General features: G+C 49.9%; 1 protein-coding gene across 5 annotated transcripts in view; it reads right to left on the minus strand.

Moving 5' to 3' along the window:
• Positions 1 to 22,677, minus strand: part of DPP6 (dipeptidyl peptidase like 6) — a gene marked incomplete at its 5' end in the record, with an annotated part of 373,544 nt that overhangs the window by 102,740 nt on the left and 248,127 nt on the right. For all 5 annotated transcript variants that reach the window (XM_081148107.1, XM_081148109.1, XM_081148111.1 and 2 more), the window contains 2 exons: positions 12,186 to 12,284; positions 17,772 to 17,886. In XM_081148107.1, coding sequence (XP_081004233.1) covers positions 12,186 to 12,284; positions 17,772 to 17,886 — 214 coding nt within the window. The remainder of the gene's footprint in view (positions 1 to 12,185; positions 12,285 to 17,771; positions 17,887 to 22,677) is intronic.

The raw sequence follows: 22,677 nt of genomic DNA on the forward strand, positions 1-22,677 counted from the left end.
ATACACAATATACACGTCGCCGGCAAGAGCAAAAATCTCCTTAACGCCGGCCTTACAATCAGTTCTCCAGGCAGACCAAAAATAGCCCTGTTATTGTGATTTTCATGTGTATTCTTAGCCACTGGGGGGCACTGTTTCATACACTCCTCTAAGCACTATTAAGGCTTTTATTTATTTTTTTTAAATTAAATATATATGGGGCTGTAGCAAACTAAAAAGCTTCTGCACAGCAAAAGAAACCACCACCATCAACGTGAAAAGGGAGCCCACTGTATGGGAGACCATATTTGCCAAGGATACATCTGATAAGGGGTTAAAAGTAATTAAACATAATGCACAAAGTTCTGAACTCGTCGATATTGGTAAGTGGGGATGACTCATAAAAATTAATATTTTATCGTTCATATTATCGATCCCTAAGTCTGGAGCCCTGGGTTTTAATCCCAGTCCCCTGAGGAGCGGATGGGTAAACTCAGCAAGTTTATCTAAACATCTGAAAGCCTCCATCTCCTTACCAGCAAAGCACATGTTTCTGGAACTTTTTTTTTTTTAATATGATTTTATTGGTTCCAGAGAGAGGAAGGGAGAGGGAGAGAGAAACATCAGTGATGAGAGTCATTGATCGGCTGCCTCCTGTGCGCCCCCTGCTGGGGATCGAGCCCACAACCCCGGCATGTGCCCTGACCGGGAATCGAACTGCGATCTCCTGGATCCTAGGTCGATGCTTAACCGCGGAGCCACACCCGGCCGGGCACAAAATGATTCTTGATGTTTGCGATTCCATTGCTCCCCGTTATCAGCAGGACCTGGACCAGAGTGGTCATCAGTTTGAAAACAGGGGCCAACCAAGAAAAATTATTCATTTCTGAGATTCTTTGAAATATTGAAAATGAACTGCGTGTTAATAAACACTGACTTTATAATCATTCAAAGCGCGTAAACATATTTTTGGGAATTCTGTATCTATGGAGACCTCATTACATGCCAGACATGCGGGTCTGTGAGGGACACGGAGCAGTTGCTACAGTGCATGTGGGGCTGAGAAGCTTGCTGTCAAGAGCAAGAGAGAGACACAAACCAACACCGGGACGTAAAATTAGATGCGCTGTGGGTGCGGGGGTGCGGGTCGGAGGGGATTATTCTCAGTTATGGGAGAGACGGAGTGATTCCGTTCTTATTAATTAAGGGGGTGATCCGTGTTTGAAAGATGTCGGTGATAATTAATTAGCCTCTCACAGGCTGATGTGGTTAAGGACCTGGTGGGATAATTTAATTGAAACAATAAACGATAATGTCAGAGCTCGCGGGAGGGTCAGTGCATTTGAGGAAGGCGAGTCTAATTAATAGGACTTTCTGATTGGCTTTAAAAAGAACCTTCGAGTAGGAGTCCACCGGGGCTCGTGCCCTTGGGCTCCTTGGCCACAGTGGGCTGGGACTTAGGTAACGTCACAGGCTCCTAATTAGGGTGAATGTAAAATAAAACAAGGCTTGTGCGTCCCGGTCTGTGGGCTGCCGGGGTGACAGTGCTCCTATGTCCGGGCAGAGCTGTTGGGCGTGTCACCTGCCCGAACGCTGACGAAGCCTTAAAGAAGCTGTGGGACCTTGTCCTGCCTCCAGGAATGTCCTCCTCATCTGCCCCACGGGTGGGGAAATTGGAGGAGCTGCGTGTTGTGGGGGATCCTTGGGAAAAGTCCTGAAAAGCCTGGGAGGCCGGAAACAACCCTACGACCTGCTGGAAAATGTGAGCCTCCCCGAGGAGGAAATACAACATGTCAATCTCACCTGAGATCTGTTCCCCAGAAAACCAAATATACACATATGAGTCTATACATACATGCATACATATAGGGTGTCCCCCAAAATGTACACACACTTTAACAGCTGATAACTCACTTAATTTTCACTCCTTTTCAGGTTTAACTGATTTGAAATAATGGGTGAAGCCAGACTAAGCTTTGAACAAAGAAACTTTACCCTAAAGTGCCACTAGACTTTTTTATGGGAACACATAAAAGATAAAGTTTATAGTACAAAACCAGCGACAGCAGATGCACTGAGGGCGCACAGATACCACACAAAATAATCTTGATGTTTGGGGTTCCATCGCTTCGCGTTATCAGCAGGGCCTGGGCGAGAGCGGTCATCGGTTTGAAAACAGGCATTGACCAAAAAAATCATTCATTTCTGTAGGTTCTTTTATTCTTTGCAAATAAACACTGACTTTATAATCATTCAAAGTGGGTATACATTTTGGGGGAACACCCTGTATTCCCTAGATCCCACAGGGGGAAATAAGCCTGTCCCCTGTAATGCAAACAAATGGGTAGAAATGGGATCTGACTCCTGGTCTGAGTCTGCCTTTGGTTCAACAAAGGTGGACATTGTGTTTCCCAGGGAGGCGGAGGGGCACCCGCCAAAGGTTCAGTGATGTGAAGATTGGGAACATGTCTCCCTCTGCTGGGAGGGCACTGGCCCAGCTAAGCCTGCAGAGATATGAGGCCCGAATCACACAACAAACAACTCCCGCATCCTGCAGCCAGTCAGGGGACTGGAGAGCGCCTCCGGCAGGGGAGGGCAGGTGTGTGGTGTCTGGAGGGAAGACCATGGCTGGCCACTGTCTCTTCCCCCAGTGGAGTCCCCAGGGCTGGGACCCTCAGATGAGGTGCCAGCTGCTGCTCTGGTCCAAGTCGTACAGGGTTCCATTGCGACCTGGGGGAGCGAGCAACCGATTCTGCTCAGGAACATCCAGAGGGAGTTGATTTTGGGTCAGCCATAAACAGGAGCCAGTTACTAAAGCAGAGAAATGTGAAATAAAAGCATTTTCAGAAAAAGGGAACAGAGACAGAAGCAGGAAGACACCGGGGGCCCATCTGGCCAGGGACATGCTCGCAGGAGGCCCTGGTCCAGAGAGCAGGGAGGCGAGGCAGGAGTGGGGACCAGGGGAGACAGGGCAGGAACAGGGAGGTGGGCACAGGGAGGTGGGCACAGGGAGGCGGGTACCCGGGGAATTTCTACAGCCATCCTGGTGCCCTTGCAAAAGCAACTGAATGTCTTTGAGTTGGACTTTCCTCATTTCGAAGGGAAAGGTGAAAACTCCAACCTCCCTGGGTTTTAGTGAAGATTAAGCAGTAACTGGGGCAGTTTGCAGTTACTGTAACTAAAGTAACCGGGGTAGTTATGCAGTTACTGTAACTAAAGTAACCGGGGCAGTTATGCAGTTACTGTAACTAAAGTAACCGGGGCAGTTATGCAGTTACTGTAACTAAAGTAACCAGGGTAGTTAGCAGTTACCGTAACTAAAGTAACCGGGGTAGTTTGTAATTACTGTAATTAAAGTAACTGGGGCAGTTATGCAGTTACTGTAACTAAAGTGACCGGGGTAGTTAGCAGTTACCATAACTAAAGTAACCGGGGTAGTTTGTAATTACTGTAATTAAAGTAACTGGGGCAGTTATGCAGTTACTGTAACTAAAGTGACCGGGGTAGTTTGCAGTTACCATAACTAAAGTAACTGGAGTAGTTTGCAGTTACTGTAACTAAAGTAACCAGGGTAGTTATGCAGTTACTGTAATTAAAGTAACTGGGGCAGTTATGCAGTTACTGTAACTAAAGTGACCGGGGCAGTTTGCAGTTACTGTAACTAAAGTAACCGGGGTAGTTTGCAGTTACCGTAACTAAAGTAACCGGAGTAGTTTGCAGTTACTGTAACTAAAGTAACCGGGGTAGTTATGCAGTTACTGTAACTAAAGTAACCGGGGTAGTTATGCAGTTACTGTAACTAAGGTAACCGGGGCAGTTTGCAGTTACCGTAACTAAAGTGACCGGGGTAGTTTGCAGTTACCGTAACTAAAGTGACCGGATAGTTTGCAGTTACTGTAACTAAGGTAACCGGATAGTTTGCAGTTACCGTAACTAAAGTAACCGGGGCAGTTATGCAGTTACTGTAACTAAAGTAACCGGAGTAGTTTTCAGTTACTGTAACTAAAGTAACCGGGGGTAGTTTGCAGTTACTGTAACTAAGGTAACCGGAGTAGTTTGCAGTTACTGTAACTAAAGTAACCAGGGTAGTTATGCAGTTACTGTAATTAAAGTAACTGGGGCAGTTATGCAGTTACTGTAACTAAAGTGACCGGGGCAGTTTGCAGTTACTGTAACTAAAGTAACCGGGGTAGTTTGCAGTTACCGTAACTAAAGTAACCGGAGTAGTTTGCAGTTACTGTAACTAAAGTAACCGGGGTAGTTATGCAGTTACTGTAACTAAAGTAACCGGGGTAGTTATGCAGTTACTGTAACTAAGGTAACCGGGGCAGTTTGCAGTTACCGTAACTAAAGTGACCGGGGTAGTTTGCAGTTACCGTAACTAAAGTGACCGGATAGTTTGCAGTTACTGTAACTAAGGTAACCGGATAGTTTGCAGTTACCGTAACTAAAGTAACCGGGGCAGTTATGCAGTTACTGTAACTAAAGTAACCGGAGTAGTTTTCAGTTACTGTAACTAAAGTAACCGGGGGTAGTTTGCAGTTACTGTAACTAAGGTAACCGGAGTAGTTTGCAGTTACTGTAACTAAAGTAACCGGGGCAGTTATGCAGTTACTGTAACTAAAGTAACCGGGGGTAGTTTGCAGTTACTGTAACTAAGGTAACCGGAGTAGTTTGCAGTTACTGTAACTAAAGTAACCGGGGTAGTTATGCAGTTACTGTAATTAAAGTAACCGGGGCAGTTATGCAGTTACTGCAACTAAAGTGACTGGGGCAGTTTGCAGTTACCGTAACTAAAGTAACCGGGGTAGTTTGCAGTTACTGTAACTAAAGTAACCGGGGTAGTTATGCAGTTACTGTAATTAAAGTAACCGGGGCAGTTATGCAGTTACTGTAACTAAAGTGACCGGGGCAGTTTGCAGTTACCGTAACTAAAGTAACCAGGGTAGTTTGCAGTTACCATAACTAAAGTAACCGGAGTAGTTTGCAGTTACTGTAACTAAAGTGACCGGGGCAGTTTGCAGTTACCGTAACTAAAGTAACCGGGGTAGTTTGCAGTTACTGTAACTAAGGTAACTGGATAGTTTGCAGTTACCGTAACTAAAGTAACCGGGGCAGTTATGCAGTTACTGTAACTAAGGTAACCGGAGTAGTTTGCAGTTACTGTAACTAAAGTAACCGGGGGTAGTTTGCAGTTACTGTAACTAAAGTAACCAGGGTAGTTTGCAGTTACCATAACTAAAGTAACCGGAGTAGTTTGCAGTTACTGTAACTAAAGTAACCGGGGGTAGTTTGCAGTTACTGTAACTAAGGTAACCGGAGTAGTTTGCAGTTACTGTAACTAAAGTAACCGGGGTAGTTATGCAGTTACTGTAATTAAAGTAACCGGGGCAGTTATGCAGTTACTGTAACTAAAGTGACCGGGGCAGTTTGCAGTTACTGTAACTAAAGTAACCGGGGTAGTTTGCAGTTACCGTAACTAAAATAACCGGAGTAGTTTGCAGTTACTGTAACTAAAGTAACCGGGGTAGTTATGCAGTTACTGTAACTAAGGTAAACGGGGTAGTTTGCAGTTACCGTAACTAAAGTAACCGGGGTAGTTTGCAGTTACTGTAACTAAAGTAACCGGATAGTTGCAGTTACTGTAACTAAGGTAACCAGAGTAGTTTGCAGTTACTGTAACTAAAGTAACCGGGGGTAGGTTGCAGTTACTGTAACTAAAGTAACCGGGGTAGTTATGCAGTTACTGTAATTAAAGTAACCGGGGCAGTTATGCAGTTACTGTAACTAAGGTAACCGGGGCAGTTTGCAGTTACCGTAACTAAAGTAACCAGGGTAGTTTGCAGTTACTGTAACTAAAGTAACCGGATAGTTTGCAGTTACTGTAACTAAGGTAACCAGAGTAGTTTGCAGTTACCGTAACTAAAGTAGCCGGGGCAGTTATGCGGTTACTGTAACTAAAGTAGCTGGGCAGTTATGCGGTCACTGTGACTATTGCGGTCACTGTGACTGTGTCCGTCACCGTGGCTATGTTGGGCTCACTGCCCCCCTCTGAAGGCTCTGTCTCCAAGGTCGCTGCAGGGACGGGCTCGGGCAGGACGCTCTGGGAGGAGGCTGGGCAGCCAGCACTTTGAGCTCAGACACCGGGCGGGTACCCGCTGCTTTAAGGCCGAGACCGAGCAAACCGCAGGCGGCCGCAGTAACGGTGGGGCGAGCACGTGGGTGTGGCGGCCTGGACGGTTTCACGGCATTAAAACAGCCCGGGGCATAACTGGCCTCCCAGGGCCAGGCAGCTGGGCTTCTCATCTCCTGAGAGAGCTAAGAAAAGGATCTTGAAAACTACAACAAGAGGGGTTGGGGGATCGGTGGTTTACACAACGTGGACCCCAATTCCACCCATCTCCTGAAGGGCTCTCCAAGGCGCAGGAGGCTCTTCCCTGGGTATTCGATGCCTGACTTCAAATGACAACTGTGATTAGCTCCGTCGACGCACCGAGCCGCTGAGGTCGTTTTTACTCTTTGAAACTGTCCTTTCTGAACATTTCCCTGCAGTTCTCTGTGGCCAGGCGCCAGCTGCTGCACAAATGACCCCAGGGGACTTTCTACAATTCTACTGATTCATGGTTCTGATTGAAAAATGAGGGCTTCAAACAGGGGGAGGAATACCCGGACAGTCCTACACTCAAGTCCCCTCCGTCTAACCCGGCGGGCTTCCCGCGAAAATCCATTTGGAGTTTCAGAATAACAAAGGAGAAGATGAGAGAGCAGGCACTGAGATCCAGTGGCTTCCAGCCCCAGGGCCCTCTCTCCAATTTCATCTCCTGCGATGTTCACTTCCCCAGGATCAACCAGCGGCTGATATTTCCCTACATTCAAAGGAAGCAATTTTCTCCAATTTTACAGTCTCTCCAGTATTTCCTGGGAGAGACGCACAGGGCTCTCTACGCACAAGTGGCTGGATTAGCGGCAATGAGCATAAACAAACACACACAGAGGCGATTCTGGAGCCGGCCCCAAGGTCTCCTGTTGTGGCCCCACTGCCGGCGAACACGCCACGGGGAGGAGGGAGAGCAGCTGGGAGCCAGCAGCTGACCCAGTCAGGCCCTGTCTGTATCCTAGTGACACTGGGAGGGGACGGTGGGTCCCCTGAAGGGTGCAGCTGGCCTTGGTTTGCTCAGAGCACAGCGCACGGGGTTCATCAGGCTATTTCCAGGCTGCCTTGTAGCCAAGACATACTCCATTGCATGTAGTTTCAATTCTGTATCTCCAGCTCAAACACTTTTCTGAGCTGTGGACTTGTAGAGTGGTGTGTGTGTCGTGTCCATGGTGGTGTGTGTGGTGGTGTGTGTGGTATGCGTGTGTATGGCGTGTCTCCCAGGGCTGCCACCAGGAGCTGGGGCTTCAGGCCCTCTGCGCAGAGCAGCCGAGTCCATGGATACAGAGTGGACTGTGCTCCTGTTTGTAAGGGCAACGAGGGGAATGCAGAGAGCTGTCGGTATACAAATATGGCACCACCTCCTAGAATGAACCTTTACCCCCTTATCATCTGAAACAGGGTGAGTTAGAGGAAAATTCCAAACCCCAACCATGAGCCCGCGTGTCCCGGTGACTGGCAGAGAACATGGGCCTGGGCTGTGGGCTGTGTGGAATGTGTGGCCGCCAAGGGACAGTTTCTCTTTGGTAAATTCTTCATCGGCCATCACAGCAGCCCAAGTCCTTTCCTCTGGTGCCTTCTTGATGACGCACCACTGGGGTCCTTTCCCTGCCTCCTCCTGGACCCTCCAGGACCCTCCCTCTCTCTTCCCCCTGGAGAAGCAAGTTCGGCTGTGATTCCCTTCGACTGAGCACAGGCAGGTCATCTGTGATCATGGAGGGGGAGCGGCAGGGCCCTTGGCAGGTACAGACACTGGCAGGTAGGCAGATGGGGCAGTGGGAATGTTCGGGAGCTTTCTTCTGGTGGAGTCAGCCGAGAAGAAGGAGGATGGGAAGGGGGCTTGGAGGCGAGGAGCGGGGACAACGTTTGAACTCGTTCGAAGCGTACGTCTCTGCCTTCGTAAGACAGAGTCCACGGTGAACCCTCGAGGTCCTCGGTTCTATTGCTCTTCAGACCTCATCCGCTCGCCCCAGTGGCGGCAGCAAGTGTATGAGGAACATCTACAGGGCGTTAGGATATCAGAGGATTTGAAGGCTGTGGCATCAACCGCTTTCAGAAAAGGTAGGTTTAAAAAATTACGTCTCTAGTATAAAAATGGGTGATGAGGAGTTTACCTGCAACCCAACGCATTTCCTCCTGATAAACAAAGTGTGTTAGTTCTAGACTGTTAACGCCAATGTTAAATCCAAGATGCATTTATTAACTTCAGTGGTTAATGTGCCTCATGAGAAAAGAAAGAAGAAGGAAGGAAGGGAGGGAGGGAGGGAGGGAGGAGGGAAGGAAGGAAGGAAGGAAGGAAGGAAGGAAGGAAGGGAGGGAGGGAGGGAGGGAGGGAGGGAGGGAGGGAGGGAGGGAGGGAGGGAGGGAGGAAGGAAAGGGGGAGGGGGGAAGGAGGGAAGGAAGGCAGGCTCCTCTGTGGGGAATTTCACCATCTTTCTTTATCACAGATTTTGTTAGTTTGACACAGGTGCCGTGGAAATAGGGGATGCTAGAATAAGGAATTTAAGGGATGGAAATAATTCTGAAATATTCACAATGTAGCTGGTGAGGGTGTGAAAGAAACTGCCTGGAGACAGGAGACCTGAGTTCTATACAATGTAGCACAGTTTATAAAAACCAGTGAGACCCAGGTTCAAGTCCAAACTTTGCTACTTGCTAACTTTGTGACAATGATCAAGTGATTTAAACACCTTAAGCCTCAGTTTCCTCATCTTTAAAATGGGAATAGTAGTGATTGTGAGCATTGAATGATTTCATGTGTGTAAAGCACTTAGTCTATAGATTAAGACATTGGAACCACCCCCAGTAGGTGATTGTGTAATGATGATGGTGGTGATGGTGATGGTGGTGACAGTTATGATGGTGATGATGGTGGTGGTGATGGTGGTGATGATGATGGTGATGGTGGTGATGGTGGTGATGATGATGGTGATGGTGATGGTGGTGATGATGATGGTGATGGTGGTGATGGTGATGATGGTGGTGATGGTGATGGTGGTGATGATGATGGTGATGATGGTGATGGTGGTGATGGTGGTGATGGTGGTGATGGTGGTGATGGTGATGGTGAAGATGATGAAGATGATGGTGATGGTGATGGTGGTGATGATGATGGTGATGGTGGTGATGGTGATGATGGTGATGTTGATGTGATGATGATAGAGGTGATGGTGATGGTGAAGATGATGAAGATGATGGTGATGATGATGGTGGTGATGATGGTGATGTGATGGTGATGTGATGATGATGGAGGTGATGGTGAAGATGATGAAGATGATGAAGATGATGGTGATGATGATACAATATGAAGTGATGATGACGGTGATGATAAAGAAGAGGAGGAGCAGCAGGCAGAGGAGAAAGGAGGAAGAAGAGGAGGAGAAAGGGGGTGGTAGGTGGTGGTTGTGATAGGTGGTGACCCCAAGCCTACCACCAAGAAACAGTTCCATTGCTCACCTTCTCTGGGCCCAGCAGTTTGCCTGCTGCATTGTACGTACCCAACAAACAGTAGTTGAACGAATGAATGTTCCGATAAATTCTACAGCTCATCCCAGCTCCACATCACTCAGTAATCCTATGAATGTAATCTTTCCCCCGATCTTAACATTTACACTTGTGGCATGAAAAATGAATGAATTCTTTACGGTATTTGTAAAAAAAAATCAATTATAAAGGCTCAGTTACTCATTGCAAAGTTACTGCATTCACCTTAAGCTATTACATCTTTAGGGAGCAGGAAGAAAGGGAATGATCAGGAAGAGAAATAAGAGAGAGAGGAGGGCAGCTGGGAGCATCGTGTGGGACAGTTCTGCTCCCTTACTCCCCAGATGGCGCCTCCTCTTGGGGGAGACCCAACCACCTGGTTACTTTGCAGCAAAACTTCCTGCTCAGTGTTCACCTTCACACAGGAAGAACCCTCCTGAGAAAGTTCCTGAACACCAGGGGCAGGTTTATTTAGAACTGCAGGTGGCCTTTATGAATATATCTATCCTGCCAAAACAAGCAGCTGGGCTTTTCTGCTGGGCACAGGGCCCCTTCTCAATGGCTCGCGTTAATTCCCGACACTGTGGATATGAAGGAATTCTGCCCTGTTTCCCCTGGCTGGGAGCCAGCGCATCTCTGGACAGCTCCGCTCACCTGCAGCAAGGAGGAGCTCGTGAGATGCACGGTCCTGCGTCAGTGAGGCCCCTGCAGGCCCGCACCTGCTCTCGAGCCCCTGAGTCTCTGCCTGTGACCTCTTTTCCCCATATGGAAGGCTGATGCAGGCCAAGTCTGCAACTACGGCTCCCTGATGAAGATATATAGCTCTATTATTTTAGCACCTCACGGTGTCTTTGACCTGCTCTGAACCCCACATCTCTGGTTCGGGGTTCCTTGTCTCTGCCCCTTATTTTATTCCTAGATTCTGCCTCTTTACTAATTCCCTCCCTTCCTCCATCTTTCTCTTCCCCACTCTCTCTTTTCTTCAGTTTTCTATCCCTATCATCTCTCAACTAGCCCTTGGCTCTCCCCACGGGGCCCGGCACAGACTAACATTTCCATTTTACATGTTTCCAGGGATCTGTTCCCTGCCTTCTAATTAGTAAATTCCTGGCCCTCCCTTAAGTCTGAGTTCGTGCCCCGTCTTTGAAATGCCTCCTCAGGAAAATGAGATCACCCTCCCCCTCCTGCATGTGTTGAGTCGGGGCTGCCATTGGCGGCTTGCTGTTCTGTCTCCAGGACGGACTACGCAGTCCTTCCGAAGACAAGAATCATCTCTCATCGCCGAGCCGGGGCCCAGAGCTCGCTATGTGCCGCCTCGAGCCAGTGCGGTGGGAAAACACAGAGCAGGTGCTCAGCCTCCCCCAGAATCAATGGTAAAACCACGTCTTTGGCCACACAAGAGACCTGGACCCTCTCCGTAGCTTGGATTTCTGTACGTTCCCCCCGCTGGGAGTCACAGCTCCCTGCTCTCACTTGTCCCCAATTCCCTTGATGAAATCCATTCCCTCCAGGAACCATCTACTTGTTTCATTTTTCAACAAGCTCATCTCGGGATCAGGAATTAGTACCAGGGCCAGTGGTGGACAGAGCAGCTCCCGCTGGCAGGGGGTGAGAGGCAGAGAGTCGCTGCTGGTTGGGTTTTGAGGGTTTGGGAAGCATCTGGAGCAGTGTGAGAGCAAGAAGACACAAGGACACTGTGTCCCTTGACACAAGGACACTAAATAGGAAGTCGGGACACAGGCTTGCAGCCACGGCTGTGCTTCTTACTCGCCCTGTGACCTCACACAAATTGCCGAACCCCTCTGGGCTTCATTTACTGCAAAAACCAGGATGTGAACCAGATCTCTAGCGTTTCAAGACAAAGGTTCCCTGACCCGAGAATTACTTTTCAAGTGCATCCCGCCGAGGCTAAGACCAAATGCAAACAGCGTTTGTGGAGAAAGCAAAACTCGGAGGAGGGACGTCACACAGGGGCCGGGGGAGACCCTGGCGCCTCTCCCCGGGACTGCACCCCACAACCATCCCAGCCCCGACGGGAGGAAGCGGACCACGTCCTGCACCGCAACGTGCTCCCCTTTGCCTCCCGATTCTTTGTTTTGCTGTTCAGAAATACCCTGCAAATGAGAAAAACAGCCTTTGTGCAGATCGAGGGAAATGCTGGTCGCAGCTGCACACGGGGCTGCGCTGTCTGGCTTATCTGTGACATTCTGGAAGAAGCTCTCAGCTCCTCGGCCCCTGTATCCAGCGGGGGTTTCAGCGGAGAATCAGCCTCAGGAAGGAAGCTCGGCTCTGTGTCTCCCAGCACTGGTTGCCTAGCAACACCTCACATCTCCGTGGGAGAAATGATGATGCTGGGAGGTGACCCAGGGGACCCGTTTCTCCTGACAGAGCAGCGCCGTTTGACCAGACACACATTTTCTTAGAATGATGATGAAGTGATCACAGCGGGAGCCCTGTAGATCCGCTTCTACGGCCAAAGGGGGGCCAGAGAGGCCACCAGGAGAGCGGAGCTGTGAGGTGGTCGGGTGGGGAAGGGGACCCTCAGGTCCTCGCGGCCCTCGGGACTCACCGCTTATCCACTTAGCCTCGGGGTCGTGAACTTTGAACTCGTCACTGAAGAGGTCTTCCACCGTGACCCTCTTCTTCTGGGACAGGCTGTTGTCTTCCACTAGGAAACAAAGGAGGGGAATCGTTATGCTTTCTGGGGTTTTTTTGGTAAAAGAGGGCCCACAAGACATGCTGGTTGCCATTTGGGAACAGTCTAGATGGTAAAAGACGTCATTTCCACCAACTCGAGCTGGACAAAAGCCAGTTGTGCTTTTTCTTTATAATTAAACCATCAGAAATGACGGTAAGGGGTTCGTGAGTCAGTAAAACCGATCATTTCACGCCCTCGACTTCCAATCCATAAATGACCGTATCTCTTAGGTCTGGATGCAGATACTTGTTTCAAGGCCGAGCGCCCTGGCCACGTGGTGGAGCCTGAAGGTCGTGGGTTTGATTCTCGGTCAGGGTGTGTATGGGGGCCAAGCAATGTTTCTCTCTCTCTCTCAATTAAAACAATAAATGAAAATAAAAGACTGATTTACATACAATATGGTGGGAATCGACCAAAGAGGAATGGCTCAGCAGCTGAGCATCGATCTAAGATTCAGGAGATCGCGGTTTGATTCCCGGTCAGGGCACAGGCCCGGTTTGCGGGCTCGATCCCCGGTCGGGGGCGTGCAGGAGGCAGCCGATCAATGACGCTTTCATCATTGATGTTTCTCTCCCTCTCTCCCTCTCCCTTCTTGTCTCTAAAATCAATAAAGATATATTTAAAAAAGAAAAAAAAAAAGGCCCTCAACTGCATTATGTACTCAATTGTTCATTGGGCATTTATTAGACGCCATCTATTGGCAGCATGGTGGGTGCCGGGAATTCAAAGACGTAATGCTTGGGTATTTCTTCTTCATGCGCCTCACTGGTCTCCGGTGTCTATGGCTAGGGGATGAGTTCTGGCTCAGATAGATTCACACCCCAAAGGTCCACGTGCAAACTGCCGGGCACTGCCCTGCGCCCCCTTGATCACTTCATTCTCGACTCGCCCGGTCTGCTACCACTCCTGGCACCCAGGGCGCCCTCCACGGCTTCCAGGCCAGGCACCCTGTGTCCAGCGAATGCTCTAGGCTGTTATGGCTCACGGTGACCTTCCCCCGTGGATATCTTTCCATCTCTACTGGATGTGTCTTTCAAAGCCTCTAATTCCTCCTCCTCCATGAAGCTTCCCCATTGCATCCTGGCCTCACCATCTCTCCCATGCCCTGGACTGTCAGAGTAAACCTTGCGTACACTATCCATGCTCTGTCTCAACTAGCACCAACCAATTAGCATCAGTTAGAAACGACTATAATAAGACCAGCAGCCACCACAACAAATGTCATAACCAGAGGAGACGCCACTCTCCCCAAAAGTTAGCTGGAAGGTGAGTGGGAAGAGACATAAAGGAGTCTAGAAGCAGATCTACAGATGCCGAGGGGCAAAGGAACGACGGCAGACGCCCGGCGAGTCAGCTGTGCATCCTACGGCAGGACTCTCGGTCACAGTCATCGGTAAGAGATGGACTAATACAAGACTGGGCCGAGTTTGATGTAGGAAGGAGAACAGAGAGAAAACACCTAGAAGAAATCTACTTCTGCAAGACTAAGAAACCACGGGGTACGCAGCACTTGTTATGATATAATGTTATCAGATGATTGTTAAACTGCTTGGCAATTGTCGTAGGGATTCTTTGAGCCCTCGTGATGACACAACCCATCACAGATCAATAATTGGGCACCAGTACAACACAGCAACAAATGTGACCAACATTCTATTGATCAAAAGAATCAGGTGGCCCAGCCGGCATAGCTCAGTTGGTTGAAAGTTGTCCTATGAACGGAAAGGTTGCCAGTTTGGTTGCCATTCAGGGCACGTGTCCAGGTTGTGGGTTTGATCCCTGTGCATGGGGGAGGCAACCCATCGATGTTTCTCTCTCACATGGACACTTCTCTCTCTCTCTCCCCCTCTCCTTTCCTCTCTCTTTCTAAAAAAAAAAATCAGTAAAAAGTATTTTTTTTTTTAAAAAAAGGTAGAAAAATATGCATACTATATGATTACATTTATACTGTTAATGTAAAAAGCATAAAAGCAGGCAAAACTATCCTCCTATGCTAGAAATTAGGTTACCCTTGACTAGCTTCCGTTTTCTGACAGGAGTGATGGCTATAAGAGCCTGTTCAGTTTGTAAATTCATTAAACAATATAATAATCTGTAGATGTATTTATTATATAAACTTCTGTATTACACATATTATATACTCATAAGTGCTTTAGAAAATCACTTGTTCTGGAGTGTAATAAAGATAAGCTTAAAACAGTGAGATGTCACCACACACCTATGCAAATGGCCTAAATCCAGAACACTGACGACACCAAGTGCTGACAAAGATGTGGAGCCACAGGAGCTCTCGCTCACTGCTGGTGGGGATGCGAAACTGTAAACTTTGGAGGCAGGTTGGTGGTTTCTTACAAAATTAAACATACTTTCACCTTATGATCCAGCAATGGCATATGGCACTGACCCAAAGGAGTTGACAACTTATGTCCACACAAAACGTGCACACAGATGTTTACAGCAGCTTTAATTCAAAGCCGCCAGAACCTGGAAGTAGCCAAGGTGTCCTCCAGTAGGTGATGGATAAACTGGTCCATCCAGACAATGAAATACTATTCAGCTAGAACGATATAAGCGATGGGACCTTAAAAACACATGGAAGGACCTTAAATGCACACGACTGATAAAGGAAGCCCATCTGAAAAGGGTACATATCGTATGATGCCAACTATTACGTACCATTCTAGAAAAGGCAGGACTATGGAGACCATAGAAAGCCCAGTGGGTGCCAGGGGCTGTGGGGAAGGACTGAATCAACACAGGACTGAGACGTTTCAGGGCAGTGTCGTTACACATCTGCCCAGGCACAGGATGCCCAGCGCCAGCAGAAACCCTCCTGTCAACTGCGGGCTCCGTGTGATGATGACATGTCAACGCAGGTTCATCCGTGGTAACCAAGGCCCCCCTCTGGCGAGGGGCGTTGCTAGCTGGGGAGGCTGTGCATGTCTAGGGGCAGAGTTTATATGGGAATCTCTGCCTTCCGTTCAGTTTTGCCATCAACCTAAAATTGCTCCCAAAATAAAGTCCATTTTTAAAAGGCCATGAAAATGTCATTACAGAAGAGGCTATCTTAAGTAGCTGTAACAATTCTTAAGTAGGGGATTCTCTCAAATGTGATTATAATGTGGCTTTTCTCACCCCCCTCCCCACGTAAACCCATCTCTTCTTGTTTTGACTCTATACACACTCAGAGCACCCGATTCAGTTTCTGAATTTCACCCACCTACACTCTCCTGTCTGACTTATGAGCCGTAACAATTTGCTAGATTTCTGTTCGCCTCAGTAAAGCTTATTGAGTCCAGTTGAATTTATTTATTTTAAAAATATTTTTAAAAAATTTTTAATATTTAAAAAAAAATTTTTAATTTTTTATTGATTTCAGAGAGAGAGAAACATCAATAATGAGAGAGTTATTGATCAGCTGCTTCCTGCATGCCCCCTGCTGGGGATGGAGCCCACAACCCGGGCATGTGCCCTGACTGGGAATCGAACCCTTGACCTCCTGGATCATGGGTCGACACTCAACCACTGAGCAACACTGGCCAGGCGAATATATATATATATATACACACACACACATATATACACATATGTATATACATAAATATATATATATATATATATATATATATTTAAAGGTAAGCTGAGAGCCAGCAATGCAGTTATAGACTTTAGTTCTAATTCAAATGGTGATGAAATCTCAGCTCCATAAAAATAAACTCCCTGTGATGCTCCCACCCAAAGGATTAGTGAGTCCTTTGTTCTGTTTACCTCTGCTCAGCCTTCACCCCAAATCTACCTTCAGCACGACTTTCAAATATCAAAGGCTTTTCGTTCATACATCACCTGAACGTGTCCTACAGTTTTCCGTCAAAAACCGCTGTCCATCTTCTCTAATGTGAAAACCCGTAAAAGCCAAATGTCGGGGCTGCTTTCATGCAAATAGGGTCCCTCGTTTTTTTTCCAGCTCCCCCAACACTAATTGCAACCCTGAGAATAGAGGCGTCCTTTCCATCCGAACGCGCGAGCCCCGGCTGCCCCCAGAAGGCACATGCCGTGGGTGACCTAGCGGAGACTTGCACTTAATACGCGAAAATAAAAAAGGCAATGTCGAGTCTATTATTCCAACGAGATATTTAGGAAAGAGCACAGGCTGGCAGGGGAGAAATGAATGACAGCGTTGAAAATGGCACACGCTCGCTTGGCGGATCGGCTTGGAGCGGGGATTGCCTTAAACACTCCCAATTCGATCTCTGAGACACGAGGTGCGAGGCCGGCGGTTATCGGACGGGACTTCGGAACAAAGTAGCCGCTGCCTGGAATGATCGCCGCGAGGCCCTTCGAGACGCCGAGGCGGCCACGGGCGTCCCGTCACGGCGCTTGGCGCCAACGTGCAAAGGGGCCCACGCGTCCCTGGGAACATTTCCGCCAAGAGACAGAACCCATGAGCTCAGAATAGGTTTCTGGGATTGCACAGAGCAAGTGCTATCACCGAGTTTCCACCGACCAGAATACGAGGCTGGAAACAGGTAGTGCCGGAAAAAACATTGTTTTTTTAAAAAGTCCAACATACGATTCCTAACAAAGTGGAAGCAAGGCCGGGCGGGAAGCCCAGCGCCGTGGGACGACACCAAGGCCGTGCCAACGCTCCCGGGTGTGGCCATGACTAGGACACCCCGTCTGTGAGGCCAAACGTCAGCCGTCAGCCCGTGGGAGCCGCTCCCTCCCTGAGCTCGGCTCCCCTGGGCGGGTCAGTGACTCAGTTACTCGCACACCGGCCCGTGGAAAGGATGGCACTGCCGAGAAAGTCCCTTTGTGAGTGGGCTCTGCGCGCTCCGGGGAGCCTGCGTGTCTCCCCACATCTGCCCAGCACTCAGCTCCGTGCTCTCGGCCCCGCCAGGGGACCAGGAATACGGGGCCCCCCAAAGGCAGCACACACGCGACGGCTGCTAGCTCAGCCCGTGTGTCTTTCTTTTCAGCCGGACGAAGCTTTGAACAGAGGAAATTCAACCCAAAGTGTTACTAGAAGTTTGAAAACACAGTTGAAGTGCAAACGCTGCCTTTAAAAGTATTCCTCTCCTCTCTCTGAAATCAGTAGAGATATGTTTAAAAATAATAAATAAAAATAAATAAAAAATTTTTAAAAATGCAGCAGCAGCAGCCCTGGCCGGCGTGGCTCCGCTGGTCGAGCATCGCCCTGGGCACCGGGAGGTCCCGGGTTCGATTCTCGGCCGGGCACATGCCCATGTTGTCTGCTCCACCCCCAGCAGGGGGCGTGCAGGAGGCGGCCGGTCCGTGACTCTCTCTCATCAGGGACGTTGCTCTCTCTCTCCCTCTCCCTTCCTCTCTCTGGAATCGATAAAGTGGCTGCCGCGGTGAAGACGCTCTGTCTCCCTCAAGCGCCTTGCGGGTCCGTCAGACGAACAGACTAGGCCCTGCTCCGAGGACGAGCAGAGGTACCTGGCGTCAGCAGGATGACCGAGGTGACGATCAGGGAGCAGATGACCAGGATCACAAGCAGGGCGATGGCGATCCCTTTCCAGTTCCTCTGTGGAGGGTTACTCCCCACCAGCTCCTGGAAACGGAACGAGACAGAGACACGCGGTGAGGGAAGTGAAGACGCAAGATGAGCCAGACCGGCGCCCCCGTGGGGATCAAGGCCCGCGGCGCGGAGCCGCCAGCGAGGCGCATTCTCAACCACGAAGCCACGCTGGGCTCTTTTCTCCGCCCCGTCTTTCCTGCATCAGGGCAGAACCTTGAGAAGCAATCTGATATTTTATTATTATTATTGTTATTGTTAATCGTCAGCTGAGGATATTTTTTCCATTGATTTTCCAAGAGAGTGGAAGGGAGAGAGAAAGAGAGACATCGATTGCTTTCTGCTCCACGCACCCTGTCCAGGGCCAGGGATCGAGCCTGCAACCCAGGTACGTGCCCTTAACTGGGAATCGAACCCACGGCCCTTTGGTGCTCAGCCGGTGCTAAAACCAAAATCTGATATTTTATTATGTTTCCAGCTTTTGGGTGAACGTAAATGTTTCTCCCCCCAGTAAACGAGGTCCCCCAGCATAGGCTCATCATTGCAGGGCCCTCTCTTCATTACAGCCACCCTACGGGCCCCCCAGACTCACACCCAAGCACGTTCCCGCCCTAAGTCTCCTCTTGTCTATCTTTACGTACATCGCACGGTTCACGCCAGGCTCCCAAATTCAAGCATTTGCTTAGCACGTGCCTCGTGCCAATTTTAATCAACCCCTGCCCACCGCTCACCACCGTGAGTCTTTCTGTCCTTTCACAGCTCCTCACACAAGGCCCCAAGAGGCCCCAGGCGACAGGCGAGTCACCCGTCTGCGCGGAGTAGCTCCCCACCCCCAGGGGAACCACAGCACCCTCCAGGGAGACCACATCTGCCTTGTCGCAGGGACTGGCGGTGGGAGGTGATGTCTGGAGACATCGCTGAAGGGATGCTCAGGGTTGGGTGAACCTAGGAATTTAATCGGGTATCCTGGCTGCTGAGACCCAATTTTTAGTTCCTCTCAAATGGTCGTGATTATATAATTTACAGTTCAACCTGGGAGCCTTCGAGAGACGGAGGAAGTAATGCTGATAATTAATGGTAAGTTAGAAATATAATAGTGATGTTTAGTAATTATAATTATTAATTAGACAGAGGCAACCGGGCCTCCCCAGGGCAAACAGAGACAGACAGTCACACCGCAAGCGCAGTGTTTCTACCTCTGCCTACACGCGGATCACAAAACACTCTTTAGAACCCGTACGTGAAACTCATACCGACTCCAAGTCAAGATAAAAGAGAGTGGAGATGGCCTCGGAAAGCAGGTAACACAAACGCAAATACCCCCCACCCAAAACTGCAAGTTCTTAACACACGTCAAACGGCGGCAGATCAAAATAAAGATGATACTCAACTAAGGGGCAGCAAATAATTAACACCTGACACCCAGATGCTTACCACGGGCTATCTAGGTTATCAAAATGAGAAAAATCAGACGCCAAACAATCCACACTGGATAACCTAGGTTATCGAATTAAGAAAAATCCCACTCTCAACAACGAACATTCGCCACCTACGTTATCAAGTAAGAAACGCCCGGGAGCCGTCACAGCCTGGGCAGGAAATAGCTCCACAGCTGTTTAGGAATCTACCAGCGTTCTCCTCTGCCATCCAGAGTTTAATTTTTCCATTAAAAAGTGGCTTCCTAGCCCTTGAAAATAAGGCTAAAAACATAAGCATGGGACCAGGACAAAGTGTTGCACTGAGACAATCTCGGTCCCTGTTGCGTTGGGTTTTCTATGTGAGCTCAATACCCAGAAGCGACAGCGTTTCGCTTTAACCACGATTACAAAAAACATATAGGCCCTTTCCGCCCTGGCCGGTGTTGCTCAGTGGTTAGAGCATTGGCCTGTGCGCCAAAGGGTCATGGGTTCGATTCCCCGTCAAGGGCATGTGCCTGATGCCCGGATGTGCTCCTGTCCCCAGTGCCGGGTACGAAACGGGGCCCCCGCGGCGCTCAGGGACGGCCCGCTGGACGGATAAACCCGTGAGCGCCTTTATGGGCAGTAAGTTCGTTATTTGCTGGCATGTCTGGCAGAAAAGCAATTGCTGGCTGGTGCCGAGAGCGACGGGTGAACACAAGCCCGGTCGCAACAACGATGCCAGGAACAGCGATTGGTCCCGAAAGACATAATGCAAGCTGACACCTAGAGGCGGCACTCGCTCCGTCCCCAGCGACACAGCTGTTGCTCAGGCTTATTTTTAACTCAGGCAAAAAAAAGAAAGCAAACAATGAGCTAAAAACAGGCTAAACCTTTTCCGGGGTTGTTGATGTTTGAAACATAAAATTCATCATTGCGGGAGGCTGTTGCCTCAGTACTGTGTGATCAGGGCCTGATAGTGTACGTGGGCCTGCACAGCTGGAGTAGAAGAAATACCAACTAAAACAATAAAGGCACCACCGTGTTCAGAGGCGAGCTCGAGCCGCCGGGCCGTCTTTGCTCACCATGTACTTCCACGGGGCCACGAAGCCCTGCAGCCACGAAGCCCTGCAGCCACGCGGCCACGAAGCCTGCAGCCACGCGGCCACGCCTCTCCTCCCTGCGCTAACATCTGGGGCATCTCATCTCGCCCCGAGCTGCCGACGTGGCCCAGAATCCCTCTCCCTCTCCCTACCTCGCGCCTTATTATCTCGAGTAGAGATTCCAATGGAAACTCTGAGGCCACGATTTCAAAATCTAGAGAAACCAAAACCTACAAAAGTGGAAAAATGGGGAAAAGGGCGGGAGGCGGGAGGAATCTTGCTTAGGTGTTAGTACTAAATGCAAAGGTGCCTGAAACAACGTTAAAATGTGTCGCAGTTATAGAAACGTACGGCATGGCTCCCCCGCTCATTGCCGCCACCACCCGATGACGTCTCAGTAACACCTGTCACGGAGCTCAAGCCACATTTAATTTCCTGCTCCACTGAAAGAAAGTAAAGGACCCACTCCGACCGTCCGGCCACTTATCACTGCTGCGCCCGAAGCTCTAGGGAGGGGAGGGCAGAATTTTAGCTTTAGTTGGGCCCCCGAAGCCGGGTGGGTGGCCCGGGGGCAGCTCTGCGATGCCACGGTGAAGCCACGTATCGAATGCGTCAGGGGCATGTCCCACGGCACGTGTCGCATGCCAGGTAGAGGCCGCCTCACACGGTGAAGATGCGGAGGAGCAGGGAGGAGGTGATTTTCGCGGAGACGGTCTTTGGTCTTTCTCAGAAGCTGCCGCGGGAGGCGGGAGCCTGGGGGCTGCAGAAACAGGACTGACGGGCTGACGGGAGGCGGGCCGGGTCTGCAGGGACCGCAACATCCCGGCCTGCCGGCAGGAAGGGGACAGCTGGCTCCGCTGCGTTTTATTTCCCTCGACCAGACGGCCCTCTCCCTGGGAGGGAGGGAGCAGACTCCGTTGTTTGTCTCACAATGATCCATCCTCCAGCCCGTCGGTCTCGCGTCCACGGGGCTTTCAGAAGGGTGGGGAGACAGGAGGCCGGCTCTGGCTCCCCACACTGAGGGAGGCCTTTCCTAGGGTATCAGTAGGCCCAAGGTTAGGTAACGGATGCGTTTAAAATTTCTAGAAGGTCTGTGTGAGCCAGCGGCGAGCGGGGCTAACGACTCGGCCGGTGTGACGTCACAGGACAGTTGGAAAGGGCGGCCGGGCGGGTGGGGTGGCGGCTGGGAGACGCTCCACTCCCCGGTGCCTCCCCTCCTCCGTGAACGCTGTTCCGGCCTCCTCGGGACTTTGGGGTGCTTCTGTTAGCCCTGAGCGACTGGAACTGCCTGCAGGGCAGGGCAGGGCGAGGAGGGAGGGGACCGGCGGCCGCCGCTGAGACAGAGGCCACCAGTGTCGTGCCCGTGGCAGGTGGCGGGTCTGGCGGGGGATGGGACCTGACCCCTCGGAAAACTTCCGTCGATGTCACTAATTAGAAATTAAATCTGGCTGATGGGCTCTATTTTGAGGCCTGGTGATTAATTAGGAGCCATCGTTACGTTGGTGACAGAGACAGCTGACGTTCCCGGTGATTACAGACAGACTCCCGGGGCCCCTCTTCCCCGGCACCCCCACGGGGCCTGGTGTTTCCGATGGCTGTCCCCACGCAGGTCCCCGGCTCTCCACCGCCCAGTGCATTCTCGCCTCAGGCACGGGGCCGGAATCCAAGCTCCTCTCTGTGAATCTGGAAACTTCTGACGTTGGCTATTTTACATCCTAGGACTTTATATTCCCGCCTGGGGCACAGGCCTTTGAAGTCCTAACCTCCGCCAGCCACCAGGGCGGCTGCCAGGCCCTGCCTGCGGCTCAGCAGGACTGCGAGAAGCAGGCAAAGGACTAACTGTAATTATAGATACATTTTTTTCACGAAAAATATATATACACGCTCATTTCTGTAGGTTCTTTTAAATGTTGCAAATGAACTGTATGTTAATAAACACTGACTATAATCATTCAAAGCGTATACATTTTTGGGGGACACCTTGTATATATATATGTTTAAATTTGTTCTTTTTTAATGTTTTTTTTGTAGGGTTTTGTGGGTTTTTTTTGAGAGAGAGAAAGGAAAGGGGAGGGAAAGGGAGGGGGAAACATCGATTGGTTTGCCTCCTGTACGTACCTCAGTTGGGGGTCGAACCCGCAACCCAGGCAGGTGCCCTGACCGGGAATCGAAGCTGCAGCCTTTGGGTGCACAGGACAGTGCTCCAGCCTCCTGAGCCAGCCGCCCGGGGCTTCGTTATGTTTCACCTACAACTTCAACACCAGGCCTGAAATTACTTTAAGGTCTTAGTCAGCTGGCTGTGCCTGACAGAGTCTTTATGAAACTCA

Source organism: Miniopterus schreibersii (assembly GCF_964146895.1).
Source record: "Miniopterus schreibersii genome assembly, chromosome: 9".
NCBI classification, from domain to species: domain Eukaryota; kingdom Metazoa; phylum Chordata; class Mammalia; order Chiroptera; family Miniopteridae; genus Miniopterus; species Miniopterus schreibersii.